The 26,927-nt window shown below is 51.4% G+C and overlaps 1 protein-coding gene across 2 annotated transcripts; it reads left to right on the top strand.

Annotated features, from left to right (window-relative positions):
• Positions 1-318: 318 nt before the first annotated feature.
• On the top strand, positions 319-26,758 carry ATCAY (ATCAY kinesin light chain interacting caytaxin). 2 transcript variants are annotated; one of them, XM_039515710.1, is made up of 13 exons: positions 319-616; positions 2,785-2,916; positions 9,339-9,400; positions 11,097-11,318; positions 12,202-12,387; positions 14,104-14,206; positions 14,923-15,054; positions 18,091-18,177; positions 19,037-19,135; positions 19,470-19,505; positions 22,729-22,764; positions 24,842-24,877; positions 26,446-26,758. In XM_039515710.1, the coding sequence occupies exons 2-13, from the start codon at positions 2,840-2,842 to the stop codon at positions 26,453-26,455; spliced, it is 1,086 nt and encodes a 361-aa protein (XP_039371644.1). In that variant the 5' UTR covers positions 319-616; positions 2,785-2,839; the 3' UTR covers positions 26,456-26,758. The 2 variants fall into 2 exon arrangements, with proteins under 2 accessions (XP_039371644.1, XP_039371643.1); XM_039515709.1 differs by having other exon boundaries at positions 24,839-24,877.
• Positions 26,759-26,927: the final 169 nt, after the last annotated feature.

The following is a 26,927-nucleotide window of genomic DNA, read 5'->3' as shown; positions in this document are numbered from 1 at the left end:
GGAAGAGGGCGCATTGTTAGGCTGGGGACAGAGAACCTGGCTTGGACCACTCCGCCTATGCCTTTCCTTAGCCAATGATGCTCTATATTAAACAGCTCTTCCCCCTCCCTTCTCTTCCTGGGCCGCATCCTGCCAGGGGCTGAGGATGCTCAGGATGCCAGGGGAGACATTTGCTGTCCTCTATCCAATCAGAGGCGACGCAGCACTGAAAAGGGGGTGCTTTATGCTGCTAGCTCTCCACCCCCCCCCCACACTCCCGTCCCTCCCTTCCCAGCACACAAAAGCACTGCAATTAGCTGTCTTAAGGGAGCAGGGGCTTAGCCAGCTGTGAGCTGCAAATAATCGACTACCTCCGAGGCAGGCAGCGGTGGCCCCGGCCGTGTTAAGAGAATACAAATAACTGCCATCCATTTCCAAAGCAAATTGCCAGCTCCCGCACTGAAGGCCGGCGCTGATGCAGCTCCTCGTTCCCCGGCTGCCACAGCCTTGCCCAGCGGTATTTTTATTCCAATCCTGGACGTCCTAAGGAGCCCCCTGCTACAGAAGGAGGAATGCCCAACTGGAATACAGGAGAGAGCTTCTTTGTTCGTCAGTAGCAAGAAGAGACCCTCAGAGGGTAAGTACAAGACGCCATCCGTTCTGCTGGGGAAAAGGTTGATGATGGAGACACTGGGTCCAGCTTCTGGGGTGTTTTTTCCTCCGTCATGCTTTGAAGGGATTGTGGAAGGGGGATTAGTGCTCTGGGATCTGCATCAGCGCTGGGGCATGGCTGGTTCCTACATGCTAGGAAATCATCCCTCAGCACCAATATGCTCCTTTCCCAGGCAGCGCATCCGGCAATGCACCAGGATAAAGACAAATATGTAATGCAGGAAGCGCGGCACAGAGGGAGGGAGGGTGGGGAGAACGCAGTAACCCTTCGCCACACAGCTCTCTGACAGCCTCCCCCGGGGCTGGCTCCTACCTCCGACAATGTCCACAGTAAATCCGAACACCGGATTTCCTCGGTGATCCATCGAGTTTTACCACCTTAAAGCAGCAGGCAGACAGAACCGCGTCTCCTGCTTATCCATCATCATGGAGGCCCTCTTTAGAAAGGCCCTCAGAACCGCACTGGCTCTCACAAACAGCATCGAGTGGGCCGGAGGAGCAACACTGGCTTTAGTGGGGTCACTCAGGCTTGACGCTGATGTAACTGAGGCTGGGAGCTGGCCTGTTGTATTAAGAATGCGTTACGATTTGGCCAACCCCTAAATCCACAGACATCTCATGCACATTGGATCCATTGGATTCAGCCTGAACATGCATGTGCCTTCCATGCTGACCGCGCTTATGTACAGGTGTGTCATGTCGGTCTCAGGGCTGCCCAGTGGATTGAGGGGGCCTGGGGCAAAGCAATTTTGGGGGCCCCTTTCATAAAAAAGAGTTGCAATACTATAGAATACTGTATTCTTGTGGGGGCCCCTGTGGGACCCGGGGCAAATTGCCCCACTTGCCCCCACCCCTCCCCGGGCAGCCCTGGTCGGTTATTCAGCTCTGACAGTGGGCCTGCTCCTGCTCCCTTTAAATTCAGCTGCTATTGAGATCATTGGGAACAGAGGAGTATATGGGGCCTTGCTAAAGGATCTGACAACATGCAGTCCTGATCCTGAATCCTTGCACGCCCTAAATTCCTGCTGACTTCATTTCGAGCTTTAGGTGTGCAAGGAATATAGGGTCAGGCCCTAGATCCGATGGGCATGATTCTCCTTGACCGGCAGCGTAAAGAGGTCACCAAGCGAGAGTCAGCCACAGTCACGGTCACTCTGAGACCCCTTAGCACTGCCAGAGGCCTGAATGTAAATGAGAACCTGGCCCTGTTGGTCCTGATTCGGCCTTCCCTTGCACTAGTGACTGCACTGAAGTGAATGGAGTTACATCATGGAAGCGGGCGCAGAGCCAAGCCCCATACGCAGACATGTCCCTATATGGTGTTTTTATAAAAATGGGACCCCAGACAAGTGATGAATGGCACAAGGCTAACACGTGTATCTCCTGAGCGAAGGAGAGCCAGAGTCTTCCTCACAGAAGTCCCTCCTCATAGACCCCTCTCTTCCTCTCTCAGTGCGGGGGGGCATTTAGCGGGGTGGCAATACAGAACATCGCCCAGAAATTCCTCTGTGCAACAGAAGAGATTAACATCCACAGGAGACAGAAACGCAGAAACAGGTGTCACTGCCACATAACCTGAAAGTGATCTTGTATTGTTATCCTTTAAACCCGTATTGAATGTCCATTGGCCAGCGTGTTGGTTAACGTCAATATTAGTAGTACGGCAGAATCAAAATCTGAAAGGTGAGCCTGCACGCCACAGAACGGAGCGTGTTGGGTCCCTGCGGATCGCTGCAATGGCTCTGCTCAGAACTAGCATCTCAAAGGGTGAGCAATAGGCCGTTTGCTGCGGTCGCATTTTATACGGAGCCTATGCTCCGGGACCAGCTGATTTGTTTTTATCCAGGGGTGTCAGTAGCCCCAAAACACCATGCCCAGGGGCTCACTAGCTCATGCTTTTATAAAGCCACTGGGTTTTATGTAGAAAGTCTAGAGAGTCACGTCAGATCTGAAGACTCACCCTCACCCCCGACCCACATCTGGAGCTAAATTTTCCAAATAGCTTCTGATGTTGGAACAGACCAGAATCAAAACCCTGGACTCCCACGCTCCTGAGAGTGGGCTGCAGATCCTGAAGGCTGTAGCTTGACGCTCGGCATTCAGCTTGTTACCCAGCTGTGTCTCCTGTTCCAGACCGAGCCCCTCGGCAGGTGAAACCCAGTGCGGCCAGAGTCTCCCCCCGAGCGCGATGGGCACCACCGAAGCCACGCTGCGGATGGAGAACGTGGAGGTGAAGGAGGAGTGGCAGGACGAGGACTTCCCCAGGTCTGTTCTGGTAACGCTGCAGCTAAAGGCCAGGGAAAATGGTACTGGGGAGCAATAGGACACCAGGGTCTGACAAAGCTCAGGCAAGCCCTCATTCAGAGAGCAGGGATTTTGCAAGGATGGCTCACGGCCCTTTTTAAAATGTTTGCATGGCAATAACCTCGCACCACACTCACACCTCCTTGGGCACTCAGATACCAGAGTGAGAGGCCTGGTGATCATGTGATACTTAGCCAGGTGGACATGCCTCCTTCTCTCGTCTAAGATGCAGGGAGTAGCTCCTGAAAGAAAGCAATTCTGCAAGTACTTACTCAAGCGAGCAGCCCAGTAGTCAATGGAACTACTTTAGTGAGTAACTGCTACACAACGCCGTTATGAGTTGCATAATCAGGTCCTAACTGCTTCCCCACCGGGCTGTCAGCCAGCCACGCAGAGAAAGACAGAGTTGCATCCACTCCGAGTCGCGCCCGATCTGAATTTTTGCCCCCGGCCCCTAGCACAGACCCCATCTCTCCCAGCTCCAGGCTTCAGCCTGTACCCAGCACCTGGCTACACCCGTGCGTATCCCTCGGGACACGGCGTGCAGCTGGCGCCGATGAATGGGGGGGAGCGGCGCTGCCTGAATGCTGTGAGGACGCCTTTCAAGCAGCGAGCCGCTCTTCCCAGCTGCAGCGGAATTGCCACTGCCGGGGCTACAGCCACCCTGTGTTCGTAGGACAGTGGGCCCGCTGTGTAATTCGGCCTGTTAAGTCTGGTGCCTTGGCAAGGCCAACCACTGTAGTCAGAGGTCTCCTGTCCTCCTTGTTGTTGGATGATTCGCTTGGCTCTGTTCATGCAAGTCCCAGCTGCAGGGCTCATCCAAGCACCTCTGTCTGCAGCCCACGGTACCCCGCTAGGTTTTGTTCACTCGGCGTCCCCCTCAAGCACAAGTACGAGACTCAGACAGGCCTTTGTGTTGCTAGAAGATGGGAACGGCCCTCGCTTATTCCAGGGAGGAGCAAAATGGCAACGCTGGCCCTGAGCCGGGGATCTGCCGCAAGACTGGACAGCAGTCGTGACTCCCCCAGAAGCATCTAGAGGAACTAAGATCACAACTGAGCTCACACCCCAGGCCCCCCATTGTGCTTGGTGCTGTACAAACACAGTGGCCAACAGGCCCGCGTCTCCTGAGTCCCGGTCCAGTGCACTAGCCACTAGGTCACACTGCTATGTCTATGCAGGAGCCGCAAAGCCCCATTTTCTTCAGTTGCAGCAAATTCGCTATCTTATCATAATAACGTAGCATTTCTCGTGGGTTCCCCCCCTCCGTCTCAAGGAGGGTCGATAGCCTTTATTCCCATTTTGCAGAATAGGAAACGGAAGCACAAGGAGTTGAGGTGACGTACCCAAGGCCACGCAGCAAATCAGTGGCGGCGTTGTGAACTGAGCCCAGGTGTCTTGAATACCAGGCCCCCCTGGCCTAGCGCTAGACCACACTCCAGCCTACTGCATAGGGATTAAACAGGGAAAGAGGTTAACCTTTAATGTAAATCAAACCTAACCAAGAACTGTCACTTGACCCAGGAGCCCCTGCTGGACTGGCAGAATTTAGCTGGCGTTGGAGAATTTATTTAAAGGTATTTTCCCACTCAGATCACAAAGACTGTCCCTTCCGGCTTGCCTCTGAGCCCATATCTCTCTGCTGGATGATGTGCTGAGCAACTGTATTTGCTTAGCTGCCATCAGCCCCTCTGGCTCCGAAGGTGCAGGCTGGCCCTACAAAGATCCCCGCTGGGTGAAGTGAATTCAGCGCCTGGCCAAGGGCAGAATGTGAACGTTCCCCAGAGCCAGCCGGGTCCTGGGGTGACTTTCCTGTTCCCTGGTAGCAAAGGGGTGGTACCCACCGCTGCACAACTGGGCTGAGCTCTGTCACCCAGGCTGAGAATGCCCTAAGTGGCACCAGCAAGGAGAGACTCCTCCCCCTCGTCCCTAGAGCTCCCTGAAGGTTTAAGCTCCGGTATGTCTCAGCTGTTTGTGTGACTCCGGTCCTGCAGTGATGCTGTAGTGATGCGAGAGGGTGGATGCAGGAGCATGCTCACTGTGTCGCTAGCATCCATCTAATCACAGCAGAGGGGCAGGCTGTTCGCCGCCTGAGAGCAGGTGCCTCATAGGGTGAAACTGGCCAGCAGATGATCAGTGTGGAGCAAAATGGTGGCCCGTGACCCTTAGAAAAGCTGCTTTATTCAGGAAACTCTGGAAAAGGGAAAGATTCCTAAGCTAGCTGTGTGGGAAGGAAAATCCAAGGGCAGACTTACCCTAGGAAGTGGGAGACAGCTGTCTAAGCATCCTTTGGAAAGGTAAGGAAGACCCCGCACCTCTGACTTTTAGACAGATTCTATTGCTAGATGAAAAGGATCTGAAATCCCGCGTCAGCGTCATAAACCCCTGAGCCCCACGGCAGCGGGTGTTTTGATACACCCGAGCCAGATGGCTTTTTTGACAGTGCGTTACCCGACTGTGTCAGGCATCAGAGGGTCAGACCAGTCACAGAACCAACCAGGGCAAGAGAGAGAGAGAGAGACAGTGTGTGTGTGTCTGTGTGTGTCCCCGTCCACGTCTGTGTGTGTCCGTCCGTCCGTCGGCTCTTTTGCACTGATCTAGAAACATTCTTATTTCTTACCAGTTTGTGTGCCGGGCACTGGGCTGGGATTTAGAGGCAGGGCCAATGTGCCTTTAATCAGAACTCGTGCACTCATTAATATCCAACAACCTGGCTGCAAGGGGATTATCCCTTCCTCTGAATATTTATACAGTTTCATTTGATGGTTGTGGTGGCGTGTCAGTGCAGAAGGCAATCGCCTTAGTTTTGTAAGGCATGTGCAGCCTATCCCCCTTGCACGGGGTTGCTCTGAGACTGGCCTGTTCTGGGGGGGCTCCGTCCCTGAACTCGCAAATCTTCCCACCGCAGCCCCTAGCAAGCCCTGGGTAGTGGAACGCAAGTTCTAGTTCGGGTAATTAGGCACCAGGCAGAAGGAACGCAGCCTGGCGTTTTGCACAGCGTGCTGGACGTCAGAATAACAGGCATCATTCACGCGCCAGCGAGAGCCTACGGAGCTCAGCTGGGCAGACTACAAGTGGATGTGGGCGAGACGTGTTGCTTAACATATGCAAAGTGAGGGCCAGAATCTGATCTCATTTACTCCCGGGTAGATCCACGGGCCTCCTTGAAACGATGCAGGACTTGCACCCGTGTGACTGAGTGCAGAATCTGGCCCTTGCATCTGAAAGCAAAGCTTTCTGTTACGTTGGCATGGCTGAAACCTCCTGCTAGCAGCGACCATCTTGCAGACAAGGGAGGTTTACGGCCCAGCCGAAAGTCAGACGCTGCCTCTGGAGCTGTGACCCGGGGCTGCGGTATTGCTCAGTGAGCGAGCGCCCTGGCCTTTTGCTCCCCGAGACATGGCTGTAAATTCTTGAGTAGGGAAACGATACAGTGTGCCAGGGTCCTATTTGTGGGTATTACAAAACCACTGCAGCTTTTTTGGGGGGGATCGTCAGTTTCTGCACAAGGGAGGTCCAGGATAGAAATGGGAGAGGCTTGAGCCAGAGCATAGCATGGAGGTGCCAACTTCTCCTGAGTTTTAAGGCCACGGACTCCCTTTGCCCCAATCACCGAACCTCGGCATCGGTTTCTCCACCCATATAAAGGCCACAATAATACTGGAAGGGTTCGTTAGTTAATAGCTGCAAGGTGCCTTGACAAGGGTGGCAGGTATAATAGGCCAGGGGAGGCTGTGCCACCAGACCCCCGGTTGTGGGGTTTTGGGGGGAGTTTTTGATTTATTATACCCCAGGCTGGTTCGGGGGCGACTGAGGAGGTGGTATGTGCTATTCAGCTTCCTGGGTTCCTCAGTTATCTCTCTGGATTGTGTAGCAAATCCTGCCTCCTCAGCTGCCCCGGAACCTGTCTGGGGCATAGCAAAAGCTTCTTCCAGATCCTTTTCCCCGGGCAGCTTGGGGTCTGGAGAGGGGCAACATGGCACGGCTGCAGCTGGCCCAGGATTCTTCTGAGCAGGTGGGGCTCGGGTCTCCTCCAGCCGAGGGGGTGGAACTCAGGGCTCCTCCAGGCATGGGGGGCATATGGGGCATGGGGCTCTGGCTGCGGGGAGGGGCAGGCAGAAGGGACGGAGCCAGGTTAGCCTCCCCGAAGGTGGATCCACCCACCACCCATGTGCCTGGAAGAGAACGAATAAAAGGCAGTCACTGGGGTATGTTGCAGATTAGGGCTGGGGTGCGGCTCGCAGAGTTGTGGGTAGAAAAATTGCAAAGTGCCGCCTATGCCACGGGCCAAATTTTTCCCCCACCTTCCTTGGGCAGAAGTATGAAGTCAGGCCCCAGGGTGGGTGCTGACGTGCCCAGAGTCTGTGCACTTTACACTTCTTGGCAGGACACAGGAAGGTTGGAGGCTCCTTCAGGGAAGGCCAAGGTGGGTGAATGCAGCAGCCAAATCCACCTGCTCTGAGCGGCGAGTGCAGCCCATCGAGTGGCTGAGCTCCAAGGCGTCTGCGGGGCGTTGTCGTTAGTCCGTTTCCCCTTGCGGCTGTCAAGGGGCCCACACAGGGCCATGCGGACACAGCCGGGGAAGGGTTAAATCCAAACCAGAAACTTCAAATGAGAACCCAGGAGAACACGTCAACGCACATTGCAATGCGTAAAAGTTGACAACAGCCCGGCTGCTGCGGCGCTAAGCCCACAACCTACCATGCTGGTCCCACTGTTTCCTTCTGCTGTGTCTTGTCTTATACTTCGACTGGAAGCTCCTTGGGGCCTGGACCATCTGTTTGTCCTGTGTTTGCCGAGCACAATGGGGCCCTGCCCCATGACTGGGTCTCCTATGCGAATACTTTATTATTCATTATTATTATTAGATTCATGGAGGAGCCTCATCTGGGTGGCCAAGGAAACAAGAGTGTAAGGTACCTTGCAATAGTGAGAATGACTAAACAAGACTCCACCAAGCAGGGGAGGGAACAGGTCGTCCAGGTTCACCTAGACTCACCTGTCCGTCAACATCCCATCTTTAAGGTTGGCAAAGGGGAGCTGTCGGCGGAGGGTTAACACAGCAGCCATCAAATAGTTCAGAGAATCCTTCTGCAGGAGCTAAGCGTTCCTCAGCCCTTAGTTCCTGAAGGAGCCTCCTCCATTAATAGATGTGACATGGACGGACACTGTAGATGATGAATGAGGGTTTCCTACTAGGTATGTTCCTCACGTGCATCGCAGGGTTAATTCACACGCTGCTGGGGGGCAGTAATTTAGTAGCTGAAACATCAAACTTGGAATCTATAGATTCCCCAGTGCCACAAACTCAAATAGGTTTGGCACAAGCCTTCAGCCTTCACAGGACATGAACGTGGGTTTCATGCAGTTTAATAAGGGAGAGTGAGGACGTCTTCTGGCACTTTGTGGGGGTAAAAGAGAGTTTGCCCTGTTGCCCTTGGCTCAACTGTCCACTCTCCTTGCTGAGTGGCAGCAGTGTGTCTGGCTGCTGCCTCGCACCCCAGAACTGGCTGCATTTCAGTGGGGATGTGATGTGATGTGTGTGTGTGTGTAAGTATGTGTGTTCATATAGATAGTTCCTAAAGCACCTTGGAATGCAAAATGCTATAAAAATAAATGGCAGTTGATTAGGTTGTGCCCAGTCTATTCCAGATGGGATGGACCCAACTCAACTATTGCGTCTGGTTGAAATGCTCTCCAGTGCAGCAACAACGCTATCGATCTCTCACTCCGTTGTGGGTGGCACCGTCTGCCCATGCGTACAAGGTCAGGGATGCGAAGCCAACTGAGCAACAGCTTCGTAGCTCAGGATCAAGTATTAGCTTCTAAAGCTCCTCATCCTCCGAGCTGAAGGCCTCTTCTGACCCTACGTCCCTGCCCGGCAGTTAGAGTTGGCCAAGATAGAGCTATTGTTCTCCATCCTTAGATGAACCAGTTTCGGACTCGATCTTTCTCAATCCAGAGACTCTCTTCCCTGGGGTCCTTCACTGCCTGCTTATTCTGGATACATGGCAGATCCTATCTTCTTTGGCTGGTCTCTTCTTGTGGCTTGCTCCAGAGCTTTTTGCACCTACAACCCATTTTCCCCTCTACTCCTTTGCATCCGTTGGGAATTGATCTCTTTTGCTAGGGAGTTGGGCGGGAGGAAGCATTGACTTGGGGATAACTGGTCCTGTCCTATTTGGTATTAGGGTGGGGAATGTCTTCCTGATGGATTTTTAAATGATGTTGTACCTTGACTTTGATAAATACGATGGGCCCAATATACTTAAAGATAGTCATTATGAAGCCAGGGAGCTGGGATGAACGGACTTTAATAGTGGCATCTCCTGCTAATTGTGCTCTCTTTGCCTCCTGGACCCTTTGCTCTGGCTGGCTTGCAGACCCCTCCCAGAAGAGACAGGAATGGACTCCCTGGGCAGCCCCGCAGATGAGAACACATCCTGTAAGTATCAGCCTTGCCTCGCTGGGCTTCGAAGAGGGTATTTTGCTGAGCCCCGTGGGCGGCAGGCCGTGGTTAGAGAAGAGAGAGAACAAATTCCCTTCAAGTCTCGGCAAAAAATCTTGCCTGGGGGACGAAACCAAGAGCCATTTGAGTGTGTTGCAGAGTCACAACAAGCGGGGGAAATGGGCATTTTCGCAGTGCTGAGCACTCCCATGGACTCCTATTGGAATTGGGGGTGTTCAGCCCCTCCGAATTATGTCCCATTGCTCTCAGCTTCCTTGAGTGGGATGCCCCATGGCCTCCCTCCAGCTGGCAGCCGGCCTGCAGCCTCAGTGAGTTGCTGCAAAGCAGTCGGAAGAGTTTGAAAAGCCAGATGCTCATTGAGAAGCTGAGCAATTGCTGCCGTCCTTCACTTTGCTCAGAACAGAGTTCAGACCGGAACGCTCATCGCAATTATCTGATCGAGCTTTGCCGAGCACCTGGACTCCGGGAGAATAGAGCAGATACAACGGCTCCACCCGCTCCACGAACGGAGCCAGAATATTATTTAGCACTTGTTTAACAGGGAGAGAATAAGAACCCTAAGGATCAATCCTCGTTAATATCTATTCTTTGCATTGCTGGGGCAGCTCAGAGCCTGGTCCTGGGCCAGGACTGGGTGCTATACGTTATGCTAGGTGCTGCACAAACACGGCACAAAAAGACGGTTGCATTAGTGGCCCCAAACATCTTTGTTCCGTCACTTTATTTTATCTGGTTCGTTTATCCGTGAAGGAAAAGTTGTTCTGTTCACCCTCATACTTTGAGCTCTGAAGCTGTCGTTGTGGTTGGCTATTGAGGGTAGACGTCCCCTAAGATAAGAGAAGCGTGTTTAGCATCATAGCCAGGACTTGAGAGAACAAGTGACCGGGCTAAGGCCCTACCTGGAAGTCAGTGGCAGAGCCAGAATGAGCACTCAGGAATTCCTTCGTCACAGCCATATATTTAATTCACTGTCCCATGCTGCCTCCTCTGGGATGTCAGCAAACCACCATCACCGACCAGCCATAGCAAGGGTTCCAGAGACCAAATCATGCAAACAATTATCAGGCTCTTAACTAGGCTCAAAGACGGGTTCTAGCATCATTAGGCCCCAAATTGGTCTATTCCGATGGTTATTTATATTTTAATAGAGTTTTCAGCCACAGTTTCCTGCTTGGTATAGCTAGGGCCTCCGTGCCTCAGTTTCCCCATCTGTAAGATGGTAATAATGACTCTGACCTGTCTCGTGGGGGCTCGTGAAGATCAGTTAGTTAGCACTATGTTCATGCTAAGTGTTATTAACTGAACAGAGACTCTGGACCCAGAGGAAGTTCATTCTCAGTAACCTGCCTGGCTCGGCGAGGAATGACTTTGAGAGCACTTCAAAAGTAGAGCTGTATTTTGTAGTGTGCAGGGACCTCGTTAGAACAGAGAGCTGTGAGTCAGGGCACCTGCCTTCTACTCCTGACTCTTGCCACTGACTCACTCTCTTGGCTCGGACACGTGCTTAACATTTATGTGCCTCAGTTTACCCCCCCTTTAAAATGGGGATAAACGACTCACTGTACAGGAGTGTAAGGCTGCTGCACAGATGCAAGGATCGGGCAAAGCAAAGTCTTGCTGCGAGGGTGGACGATCAGGACAAGCCGACGCTTACTTTCCTCTTTCCTTGCAGCTCCCCCTAACACGTTGAACTTTAACGGGGCTCATCGGAAGCGCAAGACGCTCATAGCCCCTGAAATCAACATTTCCCTGGACCAAAGTGAGGGTTCCATCCTGTCCGATGACTTCCTGGACACGCCCGATGACCTGGACATCAACGTGGATGACATCGAAACCCCGGATGAGACGGACTCCCTGGAGTTCCTGGGCAACGGGAATGAACTGGAATGGGAAGGTAAAAGGCCAACGTGGGGTGGATTTCGCTAGGACTTGGGGCTGGTCTTGGATTAACTTCAGCTCTCTTTCTTTTGACTCTGCTGTTCCCCAGCTGTGACACGTAGCTCCGTTGTATATCGTTTGCCCTGAGTACGTTCAAGGCTGACAGTATGACACAGCCTCAGCTGTAGTCAATTGTCAGTGCTCTGGTGAAGTCAATGGAGCTACCAGGATGTTCAACTGAATTACACCATCGTCGCTATTACTGAGCGGTTCAGCTATGGTCACCTCTTGGAGCAGATCCTGTGCACCGCTTAGGACTAAAGCAAGAATTGCCTCTCCCGTTGTGGGCTCCAGGCTTAGCTGCTTCAGTTAGCCATCATTAACGGTGTCTAGAAATTTTATCTCTGCATCCCATCCTGAGGTGACAGGTTCTCAGTTTGTGGGTGTTGCGGTCTCTTATTGTCCTGCGTGGAGAGCACACTGAGACTCCAGCTTGTATTCTTAAGGCATGCATTCTGAATCTGGATGTCATCTGAACTGCATTGCTATGGGGAGGGGGGGATTTTTCACACCTGGAGAGGCACAGCTATGCCGATGTAAGTTTTCAGGGTAAATCATAGAATCTCAGGGTTGGAAGGGACCTCAGGAGATCATCTAATCCAACTCCCTGCTCAAAGCAGGACCAATCCCCAGACAAATTTCTACCCCAGTTCCCTAAGTGGCCCCCTCAAGGATTGAACTCACAACCCTGGGTTTAGCAGGCCAATGCTCAAACCACTGAGCTACCCCTCCCTGTCCCCTGACCAGCCCTTTGTTACAGCGCAGCCTAGATAAGCACCTTAGACTTCTGTCCAGTCTCAAGAAGAAGCTCACCAGAGCTTTCACTTTCCTTCTTCCAGATGATACACCTGTGGCCACAGCCAAGAACATGCCCGGGAACAGCGCCGACCTCTTTGGGGACGGGGTGGTGGAGGACGGCAGCGCTACCAATGGGAGACTGTGGAGGACGGTTATCATTGGGGAGCAGGAACACCGCATTGATCTGCAGATGATCAAACCCTACATGAAAGTGGTGACACATGGAGGTGAGGTTAAGGAAGACCACGGTGCCTCAGAAATGCACTGGCCTGTCGGCCTTCCTTATAAAATGTTGCTTCTTGGGATGGTAGGGCTGGAAGAGATGTAGCAACCGCATGGGCGGCGGGTGAACCACAGGCTCAGGGAGGCTAGCTCTGGCCTGACCCTTGTGGCCGAGGCCCCACCCTTCCTCTCCCCCTTCCCCTGCAGGAGCCCAGAGCCCCCAACCCCGGAGTGCTGGGCGGGCAGGCAAGCGTGTGCATCGCCTCCAGCTGCCTGGAGTCCCTGGCCACAGGCCGGCCCCCAGAGCTGCAGAGCTCTGGGAAGCAGGAGGGAGCCTGCGGGGGTAGGGTGGGCAGGGCCACACACGGCCACACAGCCTCCCCCGGCCTTTGATACCCGCCGCCCATGAGCAACTGGTTGTCTTGGCCATCAGTAAGGAGAGCCGGTTCCCCACATCGTACACGGTAGCTATCCCACTCAGCACGGCAACATTCATGTCACTAAAGCTGGTTGGGATTATTTTGATTAAACTTTTTTCCGATGACACGTTGCAGGAAAGGGCCCGTTTCAATGCACTGCCTGTTTGGAAAAATGTTTGGGGAAAAAAAGTTTTGAAATTGTCAAACCATCCTGTTTTGACCTTTTCAAAGCAAAAAGTTTCCCTCGTTTGGTCCAAAACGACTATTTGTTTCAAAAATTAAGTTAATTCGTAGTTCATGTAAAACAAATTTTTAAAAGGTCGAAACCAAATGTTTTGATTGACCTGAACTGGAGGTCTTGTTGATTTTTCATTTGCAAAAATTTTCAAGATTTTGATTTTTCATCCTAGGACAGGATAAAATATCAAAAATCTTCCAGGGATGGGAAAACCATTTTCTACCCAGCTCTGTATGTCACCTAGCTACATAATAGAAAACATACAGGAACTGACGGCAGCAAGAGATCTCGGGTCTGGTCCTTCTCAGAGGTGCAGGACACCTTCAACTTACACTGAAGTCCTCTGCAGCTGCAGGATCTAAGCAGCTCTGAAAACCAGACCCTGGTGTCTCAGGTTGGATACCCAAATACTAAGGCACCAGACGTCATGGCCGCTTTTGAAAATTCGTGGCTAGCAATGAGTCAATGGTACAACCAGGAATAGCGTTCCTTGTCCTGTGCTTTGTCATCAGACCATATTTCCCCCAAATACAAAGACGGGTCTATATCCAAAGACTGAACAATGAGTTGACCATTCCGAATATGGGGCCTGACAGAGCACGTTAAGATCAACTGGGAGGCTGTTGCTGTTCATCCCCTGGGTAAAATTTTCCTGGACTGGCTCATAAGTTGGGCTCTCTCAGTCAATGGCCTCTACCTCTGGAACTCAATTCCCTAGGGAATTTGCCAAAATCCTCATCTGCACAGCTTTGTGGCACTCTGCAAGCCGTGGTTATTCACAAAGAAGCCCTGAGCTGCTACAGCAACAGGAGCTTTATAAACGAATACAACAAAGCGAATGTTGCGTTTCATCTCTCCCGGGCCGTGATCCTGCCTAGTTCCTCCTGCATGGAGCTCAGTGGGAGTTCTGTGCAGGGTCAGGACACCTCTCTGTGGATGGGGTGGTGTCCCACAACACAGCATAAGCACAGGCCTGGCTGCAGAAGCCCTTTGTTGTTTTCCGTTTTGACCTCCTGCCTCTGTCTCACTCAAGTGGCCATGCTGTCCGTCTCTTTCTCTATTAGGGTACTACGGAGAAGGTCTCAATGCTATCATTGTCTTTGCTGCCTGCTATCTCCCAGACAGCAATCTAGCTGACTACCATTACATCATGGAGAACCTCTTCTTGTAAGTTACTATGCCAAGCTGCATGATGGAGGGGAGGCAGGAAGTGTCCCAGGTCCCTGGGTAACCTCAGTATCTGTGCCACTCACTGGGACTTTACATGGAGCACCTCAACTGGGAAACGAGGCAAGGTGGAATCCATGCCAGTTGTACAGGGTGCTGCTGTGTATCTGGCTGAATACTACTGGATGACCTGATGTCCACAGTGTCTTCCTACATGCCCAATGGTCCAAATTCTGACCCAACACAGATACTTCAAAGCGGCTTCATATATAGCATTAAGGTGCGCCCGTATGTTGGCCAGCAATAAATGCATGCCCAGAGTAGAAATTATCCATCTGAGGCTACTGCTGTGCAAAGGAACTTATGGACATAAACATATGGACCACCGTTCCTGATCTCTAGGCCCCACCTAAGCACACTCCTCCATGGCTCCTGCAAAGGTGCCTCATGGTGGATTTGAAACATCTTCTCCAAGTCTCAAAACCCACAAGGATAGATGGGTCAGATTTTCAGTTACAATGTTCCTTTGAACCTTCTTGTGGCCAAATACAGCGACCTGGGTCACAATACAGAGTCAGAATAGATTGGAAAATGATCAGCCTGGTGGGGCTGGGAGAGAGGGTATATACAAATAAACACAGAAACCCCGCTGTATGTATTGAAGCTTCAATCCCTGCAATCCCACTCCATTGCTGCTTTGGATTCCCACCCGATAGGTACGTGATCAGTAGCTTGGAGCTGCTGGTGGCCGAGGACTACATGATCGTGTACCTGAATGGAGCCACACCACGTCGGAGGATGCCGGGCCTGGGCTGGCTGAAGAAATGCTACCAGATGATAGACAGAAGGTGAGGAACGCCCTCTGTGGGCAGGTTATTTCCATGATTGTCCGCTGCACTATACACCCAGCTTAAGGCACCACCAAAACAATACAAAGGAACCTTAGTGTAAATGAGACTCCGCCCCAAAGCTGAACGCTGATTTTGGCTCTTCGGCGCCCACGTAAGGTATGTTAGGACTGGATGCATACAGAGGACTGAGACGCCACCTCTAGGGGGTGGGACTTAAAGTGCAGATGAAGCAGCAGCAGACACACTGCTGAGCACGACAAGTCCCGGGGGCATGGATCCATCCCGCTGAGCAAAAAGGGGACAAAGTCAGCAGGATTGTTTCTCACCTGGTATCATTCCACACTCCCAGGAGGCACCAGGGACTCTTTCAAAGCGATGCACTGGGAAAGCCAGCCTGCCCCACGTTGTGGACCCCAGAACAAATACATATAAACTGGTCATCAACAAGTTTAGGCTCGAAATTAGGCGACGGTTTCTAACCATCAGAGGAGTGAAGTTCTGGAGCAGCCTCCCAAGAGGGGCAGTGGGGGCAAAAAACCTACCTGGCTTCAAGCCTGAGCTTGACAAGTTTACGGAGGGGATGGGATGAAGGCACGGCCTACAATGGCGTGTGGCCCATCGGTGACGGCCAGTAGCAAAAATCCCCCAAAAGCCAGAGATGGGACACTAGAGAGGGAGGCTCTGAGTTACTACAGAGAATTCTTTCCAGGTATCTGCCTGGTGCATCTCGCCCACATGCTCAGGGTCTAACCGATCACCATATTTGGGGTTGGGAAGGAATTTCCCCCCAGGCCAGATTGGCAGAGATTCTGGGCAGTTTTCACCTCCCTCTGCAGCACGGGGGCACCGATCATTTGCAGGTTTAAACTAGCGTCAGTGGTTAATTCTCTGCACCTTGAAGTCTTTAAACCATGATTTGAGGACTTCAGTAACTCAGCCAGAGATTAGGGGTGGGAGAGGCTCTGTGGCCTGTGAGGTGTAGGAGGTCAGACTAGATGATCATGATGGTCCCTTCTGACTTTAGTACGAGTATCTGATGGGTCACTATAAAAAGTAATTTCCCCCTACTGTTACTCACACCTTCTCAGTTGTTTGAAATGGGCCACCCTGCTTACATTGGCCTCATTACCACTACAAAAGTGATTGTTCCTCCCTTGGTATTCTACTGTTGAGAATAGCCCACTTCCACTTTAATTGAATTGTCTCGTTAGCACTGCCCCCCCACTTGCTAAGGCAACTCCCATCTTTTTATGCACTCTGTATATATACCTGCCTACTGGTTTTTTTCCACTCCATGCATCTGATGAAGTGGGTTTTAGTCCACGAAAGCTTATGCCCAAATACATTTGTTAGTCTCTAAGGTGCCACAAGGATTCCTCGCTGTTTTTGCTGATACAGACTAACACGGCTGCTACTCTGAAACTCAGTAAGAATAGACATTACCATTTTAAACCTAACCAGTGTCTCATAAGTGACTTGCCACAAGATGTCAGACCATGTTAGTATTAGAGCTGAGTGGGTCTAATATTTATTTAACTTTCTTTCTTGATATAGGAATTCGATACAATGCTCCCGTCAGATACTTCTAAGTTATTATCTACAAAAACACTAAAGTTTTCCGTTGCCTAAGTAGACCCTGGAATCCCGGTTAAAGTTGTGTGTGTCGTGTCCCCCAATCTGAAATGGCGCCCCCTGGGGGCAGGCACGGTATTTGTGATCCCCCCACACACACCACACACAGCCCTGTTTGCCTCACTGGAACCGCCCCACTCCAAATATAGAAGTCAAACTGCATCTGTGCTCACCTGAGAGGTGGCAGATCCCTCCTCCTTCTCCTCCTCCAGTGAAGGGGCACTGGAAACAGGGGTCTCCCACATCTCAGCTGAGTATGCTACCCACTGGGTTCAAAGTTATAAGGGAGCCCCCCACCCCACCCCACTGGCTTGTGGTTTAGAATCCCAGGCGGAAGGAGCCTATCTCCATGAGAGGGGCAGGGCAGGACACCTCCCTCTAGCTAGCTTGGGTAAGGAGCCTCCTGGAGCGCTGGCTTTTGTGATTTCCATTCTGAGGCACCTCGCTCTCCCCATTCATTGTATAGGGAGCCCAGGCCCCGACCTCGGGCTCTGTGAATCCCAGCGATTTCCTAGGCACCTAAACGTTAGAGGACACTGAGCACTGCCAGCCTAAGACCCTTCGGGTGACTAGCCCATTGCTGCTTTAGGACTAGAACAGATTTTCTCTTCCAAGGGACATGGCGGGGGCCAGGGCGGGTGCAAGGATGTTTCGTGGCCTAGGCGAAACTTCCACCTTGCGCCCCCCCCCCGAGCCCTGTGGCAGCTCTCTACCCCCCTCTCCCCCTGTGGCAGTTCTCCCCAGCCCGGGGAGCCGTGCGGCAGCTCCCCGCCCCAGCTCACCTCTGCTCCGCCTCCTCCCCGAGCACGCCGTCACCGCGCCGCTTCTCCCGCCTCCCAGGCTTGTGGCACCAATCAGCTGTTTGGCGCCGCAAGCTGGGAGAGAAGCAGAGGGGGGCGGCAGGCTCAGGGGAGGAGGCGGAGCAGAGGTGAGCTGGGGGGGGCAGTTCCCCTGTGTGCCGCCCCCCCCCCCCTTGCTGCAGGCGGCCCTCCCCGCGCCCTGCGCCCCACGTCCCTCCGCCTAAATGCCGACGACGACCGGGGTGGCCGAAGATCCGGCCGCCGTGGTCGTCGCCGAAGGACCCGAAATGCCGCCCCCAAATGCTCATGCCCTAGGCGACTGCCTAGGTCGCCTAATGGGTTGCACTGGCCCTGGTGGGGGCCCTATTATCATCAGAGTGTCTCAAACAAGGCGTAGGTGAAGTGCTGAGGAATACACTGTAGGAACATTCCTACCACAGCTAAAGGCGGCGGGACTCTGCCCTAGCAGGTCTGCCCCTTCTCTAACGTATGTGATCCTGTGGGCCCAATTCTGCCCCGACACCGGAGTAAACCCCTGAAATCCACGGAGTCCCCCAGCAAGGCCTTTGCGTCTAACCTCTCACCTCCGGCCTTTCCGCAGGCTCCGGAAAAACCTGAAAGCTTTGATAATCGTGCACCCTTCGTGGTTCATCCGGACAGTGCTGGCTATATCCAGGCCCTTCATCAGGTGAACAAAGAACTCTCCCGCATCCCAGTGGGTTTTGGAAAGGCAATTTGACCTTGTGCCAATCTCTACATGTTAGAGAGCAGGGTGGGGGCTACACGAGGGGCAGATTACCCCACCTGGGTCTAGTGCAGGGTTCTCCCCCCTTCCTCTGAAGCACCTGGCACTGGCCACAGTCAGAGAGAGGATACTGAGCTCAATGGACCTTCGCTCTGATTGAGCCTGGCAAGCCCTGTGTTCCTGATACCCTACTGAGGCAGCCAGAAATGGAGACTGGGTTTTTGTGGCCGGAAATTTGCTCACTGGGAGAGGGGAAAGGTGTCCCGATGGTGCTGGGGTGTGTGGGGGGGGTATTTTTATCAAGTTCTTATAACAACTAAAGGAACGGCTGGGCCAGCTCCTGACATGGGCCGGGTGGGTGCTCTAGCATGGAGGACTCTAAACCAAATTCTCTCCCCCCCAGGAGTTAGTCTCAGACCCGGTGCAAGAGCTCTGGTTCTTTGAGAAGTCCCAGATGCCTTAGCCCCAGCCTCTCCCAGTAGGGGGCAGTGTAGAGACTGGTGTAACAACTCATAGGAGAGGCACTCGCCCCCCAGCCATCCTCTCCCAGCAAAAGTTACTCTCAAAAGGGTGGAATAAAGTTGGGAGCAGGAGAACCCCACTCTAGATGTCTGAACTGTTCGCAGCCTCTGGCTAAAGGGAAGCCTTCGTTTTGGGTCACATCCCAGTTGCATTGAAATCAACAGCAAAACGCCCATAGACTTCAATAGGATCTGGCTGTATGTCCCACACAGTCACTGTTCTATGCCGGGGGAAAGTCAGAATAAGCTCTTCAAGGGTGCATGTTCTCTCCCTCTGTCAGTGTGAAGTTTATCAACAAGATCCAGTACGTTCACAGTCTGGAAGAACTGGAGCAGATTATCCCCATGGAGCACGTCCAGATTCCTGACTGCCTCCTACAGTGAGTATCGCAGGGACCTCTTACTTGAAAACCTGGCAACTCTGGGGGCCGCAGTCCATTAGCGCCTCACCATGTGCACCTTTTCCCCGTGCTTCAGAGAGGAAGGATGGTCCCGCTCAGGAGGCCTGGCTGTCGTCTAGTCCCAGCTCAACTCATTGCTTGGCCTTGGGCAAGTCCTACCCGCTCTGTGCCTCAAGCAGGAAATGCAAGAGCGAGAACACATTAATTCGGTGTAATCTGGAGCCACTGCTTGCCCCAGGCTCTTTCGCCTTTCGAGTGAGCCCTGCGCTTTCCTGGCGGCGACATTTAAGGAAATCTCTCTTGTTCGTTGCAGGTACGAAGAAGAGAGAATCAAAGCCAGGAGAGAAAGGTAAAAAAAAATCAACTTTGGGGGGAACGGGGCTCCTCTTGTCCTAAAGATTTCTCCTATGGGAGTTACAGCCAGTAAACTGTGTGTTCCTCATAACCCAAGCAACCCATTTGGTCTGTATTTGACTTTTCCTGATATATCATTCACACGATGCAAACCCCAGGCTTCCCCATAGGTTTGAACTCAACCTGTTAACTTGTGTGAAACCTGCCAACTGCCTAGTCCCCACTAGGATTTTACCTCTGGTTAGCTAACTTGAGTTAACAACGTACGTTTTCCCTAGTGAAGATGCCCCCTGTGGTAATTTCAACCCTCACCTTCCATCCAGAGGAAGAACCTGTCCCCCAGCTAACACCTCAACACTGCACAAAAACAGTCCCCCAGAATAAACCTGCAGTGGAACTCCTGAGCCCGAGTCTCGGTTAGGCAAAACGGGCTTGTCTACACAAGGAGTTGTTCCTGCTTAACTGTCCCTGCCTAATTCCGTGTGTGGACGCTCTTATTCTGGAGTTAATCAGGAACCACTTCCCGTCCACACAAGTTCTAAAGCCTCTTTAAGGCTGTTTTGCCTCACCACAGTGCTGTAAAGTGGCAGGAAATGTAATTTACGCTCTCATTAAGGCCAGACAGGGGTAAACGGGCCTTACTATAAATGAGAATTGGGCCCATTATATCCTAATTTGTTTTATTTCCATGTTTTAAGCCACCCCATCTGATAAAAAAATAATCCTGAATTAGGATCTATTGCCACAACTAATGCCAATGGCATACATTACATTACAGTACCCTGTGCTAAAAGCAGAGGGGGATAAGAGAAGGAAGCCAAGCTAGCATGCCTCTGGTGAGGTTTATTACAACAAAATGCCTCATCATGCCTGGGACTCACTACCATAGACAGAACAAATCAAATGTTAATAGGGTGACCAGACAGCAAGTGTGAAAAATCAGGACAGGGGGTGGAGGGTAATAGGAGCCTGGATAAGAAAAAGACCCCAAAATCGGGACTGTCCCTAGAAAATCGGGACATCTGGTTGCCCTAAATATTAACAACCTGGGCGGAGGAACTCTTGCCACAGGCCCGGCCATGGTGACCATTCCAGACCAAAAGCACGACAACCTGCGTCAGAATGATGCCCCGCACTTGCAAACTCTTACGCAGGAGAAAGCTCTGGCATGCAAAATACGCCCAGTGGGTAACTGTATCCATGTGAGCAGAGCCGTCCTTACCCATACGCAAAGTACGCAGCTGCATCGCGCACCGGGCAATTTGGGGCACCACATTTCCTGGTGCCCTGCACAGCTGCGTGCTGCTCCAGCCCCTGCTCTGCCTCTTCCCCAGGGCCCCCGCCCCTGCTCTGTCCCAGCTCCAGCCCCACTCCCCTGAGCTCTGCAGCATGGCCGGGCCTGCATTCAGCGGCGGCGGGAAGTGCGGACCCGGCCCCAGCTGCGCTGCTGGTGAGTGGTTCCTCCTTGCCCCCCAAGCCAGCCCCCCCACACAGAGGCCTGAAGCCCGCCCCTCTCCCCGCGGAGGCCTGAGGACAGCCCCCCCACTCCCTGCTGCAGAGGCCTGGGACCCCACACACGCAGCGGGGGCTGCGGGGGCCCCAGAATAGCGAGTGACAGCCCTGCACATGATCATCTCATAAACAAATGAGAGAAATATAACCTAGACCACCCTACTATAGGGCTGATGCACAACTGATTGGAAACCTGTACTCAGAGAGAAGTTATCAGTGGTTCGCAGTCTAGCTGGAAGGGCGGCCCTGGGGAAAATAAACATTTAAAACCCTTCCGCATCTCAGCCCAAACCCAGTTTTGAGAAAACTTCTTTTCAAGTCACTTTTACAAGGTATCACTGGGCTCTCAGCCTCAGCTAGTGCTAAAAGGCACTAAAGCTCATTAAAAGGGTTGGACAAATCTTTTCCGTCAAAACTGGTTTTGGATTGAAAACTAGGGGTTTTTAAAAAGCAGAACAAAAAACCACGGAGAATGTCTGCTTTCCTTCAAAATGTGTTGTGGTTTTTTTTTAACTGAAAGGCTGAAAATAGTCTGCCAAAACCTGAACATGGTTTGGGGTTTCAGAAGTGTGTGGCCAAATATTTGCTGCTTGCTGTGTTTGATTGTTTAAAATGGCTTTTAAAAAAAATCCAAAACTTTTGAACCACCTCAGCTTGTGACCAAACGCCTGAACCCATCCGGTCAGAGATTTTTCCAGGTTTCTGATACTCTGCTGGCCTCCTTGACTCATATCTGTCTCCATAACTTTGGGTTCATTTAGGTTAGAACATAAGAACATAAGAATGGCCATACTGGGTCAGACCAAAGGTCCATCCAGCCCAGTATCCTGTCTACCGACAGTGGCCAATGCCAAGTGCCCCAGAGGGAGTAAACCTAACAGGTAATGATCAAGTGATCTCTCTCCTGCCATCCATCTCCACCCTCTGAGAAATGGAGGCTAGGGCCACCATTCCTTACCCATCCTGGCTAATAGTCATTAATGGATTTTACCTCCATGCATTTATCTGTTTCCTAGAGACTGACTCCATGGGGTCCCTCACAAACTGGAGACAGTTACTGTGGGTTTGTCTTTAGTATTGCTTATGTACGTACTCCACAAACTGAGCATTTAAGCTTGTTCCAGAATCCTTGCCTGTTCTAGCCTCAAGTTATTAGAAGTAATCAGTGTGGTATTCCTTTAAATTGCTTGAGCTGATCAAACAAAAAAAAACCGCAAGAATCTCTAACGCTCAAAAACTGCCACGAATGTAAAATTAGAGCAGCCAGCAGTCTCAAAGGGCTAGTCCTGGGAGACAAGGTGACTCACTCGAGTAACAGCTGCAAGATCAGGACCATAATGAGCAATAGAGGTACACAGCGCTGTACATCTTCAGAACACGATACCCTACCATAAAGGCGAAATTGATCTGTAATAAGCGAGAGAAAATGGAAAGGTCTGGATCTCGGTATTTTAATAGAATTGTAGATTTAAGGCCAGAAGGAACCACTACGATCATCTAGCTTGATCTCCGACATAACACTGGTCGAAGAACCCCTCTTATTAACTTCTGCATCAGGCCAAATCACATTAGGTGGAGACACGGCATCTCGTTCAGAAAGATGTCCAGTCTTGATTTAGAAGCTGCATGTGCTGGAGAATCCAGTGCGTCCCTTTCACATTGGCTGCTCCCAGTCGGTAGATTTTAAATACGTTTTATCGTTACAGGGCAGAGGAGAAACAAGACATGGCAGAGAAAGAAAGGTAAATACCCTGCACTTGTCGGCAAGCTGCATGCAATAGCTGCACCTCAGCTCCTGCCTTGTTCATTGTTCTCAGTTCTGTTCCATTGAAAAGATGGTGTAAGTGGTTGAAAATATTGTGATAAAAGCTAGCGGGGAAAATCTAGCTAGCAAATCAGCAAGATCTCCAGAAAGAAAAGGAAGGGAACAGACTTGGCCGTGGGACTTAGCTGGTGCATACTTCAAGAAGATTCTAACCCTACTAAAGACCAGTCTGCTCTTAGTATAACCAACAATCCTATTGTGTAGCAGCTCACAAAGTCAGTTGCTGCCATCAAACCCCACACCCCAATGCATGTGATTGCTCAACTGTGTATTCATGGGCCACAGTGAAAAGACAGCATGTTACAATGCAAATCCCTCCTGAGTCACTGAAGCCCTGAAGCTCTGGCCTGGATAATCCTGGGACTCACCCGGGGACTCGCATATCAAAGGATGGGAAACCAGGGGCAGAGAGTGTTGTGCTTGGGAACCAAGAGAAGATTTGGGGTTGCCAACTTTCTAATTTCTGAAAACTGGACCCTAAAGCAGGAGTGTCAGAACCTCTCCCCTCCCCCCCCCCCACCCGCTGCTCCGCCTCTTCCTATGAGGCCCCGCCCCTGCTCTCTCCTCTCCACCCCTCCCCTGTCACTCACTGCTCTCCCCCTTCCTCATCACTGGATCCTCTCCACCTCCCTCCCCCCACCAGCTGGCCTCCCTCTGCTCTGGGGCCGGGTCAGGAGCTGCAGCCCCTGACACAGATCCTGCCTGCCCATGAGATGCAGGTAGGAGGCGGTCCTGGCCGAGCAGGGACTAGCATGGGTTAATGATCTGGTGCCTCCTCCCTCCCCAAGCGGTAACCAGACTTTTGGTGTCTGCAATTGGACCATCCAGTTGAAACCCGGCCACCTGGCAATCCTAAGAAGATTTAGTGAGAAAGGAAACGAGAGACTTTTGGAATCCATGCTGTCCCTGCAGGGAAATTGATTCTACCTTGCTCTTAGCCCAAAGGCAATGAATAAAGGGAGAACTTTATAGACCTTTATTGCATCATAGCCGTTCTGCCCCCATTTGGGGTAAGATTTAATTCCTTACATCAGCCTGAGACTTTGCCTTTGCCAGTTTCTCCCTCCCATTTACACCAGGAAAAACCCCACCCACGGGTGTAGGTCAACATCTTTATAGACATAAACGTAGCAACAATCTTCTGGAAACAGAAATTTGCAGAGGGGTGCAGCTGACGGGCAGCTCTCTGAAGTGCCACCCCCTGAAACTATCAGATGGCCCTTTGGGGAATGACCTTAAAACACAGCTGGGTGATTCCCAGGCATTTTGGAATTGTCCAAGTTAGCGAATTCTCTAAGCCTAGCACCAGGCCTCACTGTAGCACCTCCCCCGGGTCCCAACTCGGATGAGCCCAACTCCCGTTCTAGAGATTGAAATATTTACAGAGAAATATTTACATCTGTGACTATATAAAGAATACATAGATCAGCTTGATCTTGCTCCGTTATTGGTTTTCACCTGTCTGAATGGATTCCTGGCAGTGCTCTTCAACTTCAAAGAGCTGGAAGCACACTGTGGTCAGGGAATGGAGCCAGAGAACCACAGTGTCACACGGAGTGGTCTCCTGACCCTGTGTAGCAATGTTTGTCTCTGAGGTTGCGTCACTGCAAAGGACAGGGCCAAATTCTGCTGCCAGGTAAAGCTGGGCATCTCCTTGGAACTCCTGGGTAGAGCTAGAAACAGAATATGACCCTCCAGCATCATCGCAAAGCAATGACAAATGTCAGACCGCAGTGTCACGACCTCATGCCATGATTAGTTGACAGCTTGGGCTCCGACTCTATTTAAACACAGAGTCTTTCCTTTCTACTCCTGAAGAGGAAGGTGGGTCTTCCTGCTAGTCCCTCCCCAGGGTAAGATCAAACCTGGGTGACTCCACCGGAGCTGCCCGTGTCACTCCAAAGAACCCCATGAGACTCTAGGACCGTTAGCTGAGGATGACAGGTGTGTAGTGCAGATTTGCGTATTCACTGCAATGTTTCTCTCCCAAGCAGGCCTGCGCTGCCGCCGAGGGAGGATCAGGAAACCAGGTTGGAATGAAACCTATTTCTAATTCAGAATTTAAAATTTGTTTTCATTCTTTCCGCCATGCAGTGACACTTCTTGACATTCCTACCAGCAAATGCTGCAACTATATTACTTATAGGGACATAGGAGTTCCCAGATTGGATCTGATCCCAGGTCCATCTAGCCCAGTGTCCTGTCTCTGATGGTGGCCAGTGCCAAATGCTTTCCAGGAAGGTGCAAGAACCCTGCTGCAGACACTGTGGGCTAATCTGCCCTCCGCATAAGGCTCACCCGGAGTGTAATGGTTAGAGATTGGCTTAATCCCTGAAGGACAAGGTTTAAAATCCCTGCCAATGTTTTCGTTGCCCTTAATTACGCCATTCGTTGGAATACAAAGATCTTGGCTCTGGTCTGGGTCTATCTGAATTAGCAGAGCTGTCCTCTTGGGATTAAGCTGATGTTCATCAAGCATGACTAGGACCAGGTCTACACTCAAAAGTAGACCCAGCTATGTCGCCCAGGGATGTGAGAAGTCCACGCCCCTGAGCGATGTAGTTAAGCCGACCTAACCCCCAGTGTAGACAGTGCTAGGTCACCGGGAGAGTTCTTCTGTCAGCCTAGCAACCGCCTCGGGGGCAGGTGGATTCACGACGACGGTGGGAGAACCCCTCCCATCGCTGTAACAAGTGTTTGCACTGAAGTGCTACAGTGTAGACACGCCCTGACTGGCATTCCTTAATGCTCCCACTATCCCCAAGCACAGAAACACCTGCGGGAGACACAAGCATCTTGCTGACGGAGTTTAATAGCAGAGAAACACGTGACCCATTAGGAAGGGTTGGACGGGGTGTAGTGTTAGCGAGTCCTTGAGCTGCTGGATGGAGACACTGGGCTTCGAATGATCTCACGCTGCAGGAAAGTATGTATTATGAGATGCAAAAAGTGATGAGCCAGGGAACTTTTTATCGTCTCCTGCCCTGCTACCAGAGACCGAGGCTGGGCCAGTCAGCGGTCCCCAAGCAGTGGCCTGCATTGATGATGTTTAAGTACTGGCCATCAGAAGTTACTGTAACCAGTTAGAAATGTTCATTAACATCAAGGATCATACAACTGGTGGAAGGAAACAAACATCAACCCCCTAAAGGTCTACTGGACAACACGCATAACGTTTAAAAAGTGGAACAGCTGTAATGTACAGCACATAAGGAACCTATAGATCACAGTGTAGTAAATACCTAGCGTTCTTAAGGGCCGCATTAAATGTGACCCTGCCGCTCTTACTCATATGAGTAGACCATAGCCATCAATGGACTTCAGGCAGGAATAAGCACTACTTTGGGGCACATAAAACTTTCCAGTTTTGGACCCTCAGTCCTTATTCAGGCAAAATGCCCACTGAAGTGAATAGGAGTTTTGGGAAAGGAATGCCTTCATGAGGTGGCCTGACACGTATTTGGCATGCAGAATTTTATGGAGGGTTAAACTCCCGCGTATCCATATTCTTTGGGATGCTTAGCTATTTGGCTTTCAAGGCATAAGTTTTCTTACAATTTGCCCTCTAAAATGTCCCTGTCTTTCTCTCCCCTCCTAGCATGTCATGAATAGAAATAATGAGGAATGAATGGAAGCGGAGGACGATGCAGCCTGGCAGTCACCCACTGTAAATGCCCTTCCTGGTACAAGATCTAGTCATCTTCTCATTCCAACTCCTGTAAGATCAAGGAACCTGCCTTCCCCCTGTCTCAGAGATGCAAAGTCCTTTAAAGCTTCTGGAAACATTTTATTTAAGGAAAGAATAATCCAAGAATAGCACTTTCTAAGACAGGCTCCTGTTTCTACGATGGCTTGTGGCAAGAGATAAATAGTGCAAACGTATACAATATTTCGTCTTAGCACGTGAGCATCACCCCATAGTCCATCACAGCCATCAGCCCAAAAGAAGAGGTCTATTTTTTTTAAATGTATAAACCCCTTCTCCAACTTGCTGCTGGCCAGCACTTGTGCGATTTTGCTTTCAGTTGCACATCAGTCTCCTCCACATAGCGATTCCGATGGCCATGGCCCTACGTTAAC

The sequence above is a fragment of the Mauremys reevesii genome, linkage group 26, assembly GCF_016161935.1.
Source record: "Mauremys reevesii isolate NIE-2019 linkage group 26, ASM1616193v1, whole genome shotgun sequence".
NCBI lineage: Eukaryota > Metazoa > Chordata > Testudines > Geoemydidae > Mauremys > Mauremys reevesii.
Note: the sequence above shows the minus strand (reverse complement) of the source record. Positions and strands in the feature narration are given on the sequence as shown.

Coding starts and splice junctions, on each gene's coding strand:
- ATCAY (XM_039515709.1), top strand. CDS start 2,840: ATGGGCACCACCGAAGCCACGCTGCGGATGGAGAACGTGGAGGTGAAG. Junction 19,136..19,469: donor ATTCCTGACTGCCTCCTACA/GTGAGTATCGCA, acceptor TGTTCGTTGCAG/GTACGAAGAAGAGAGAATCA. Junction 22,765..24,838: donor GACATGGCAGAGAAAGAAAG/GTAAATACCCTG, acceptor TTCTCTCCCAAG/CAGGCCTGCGCTGCCGCCGA.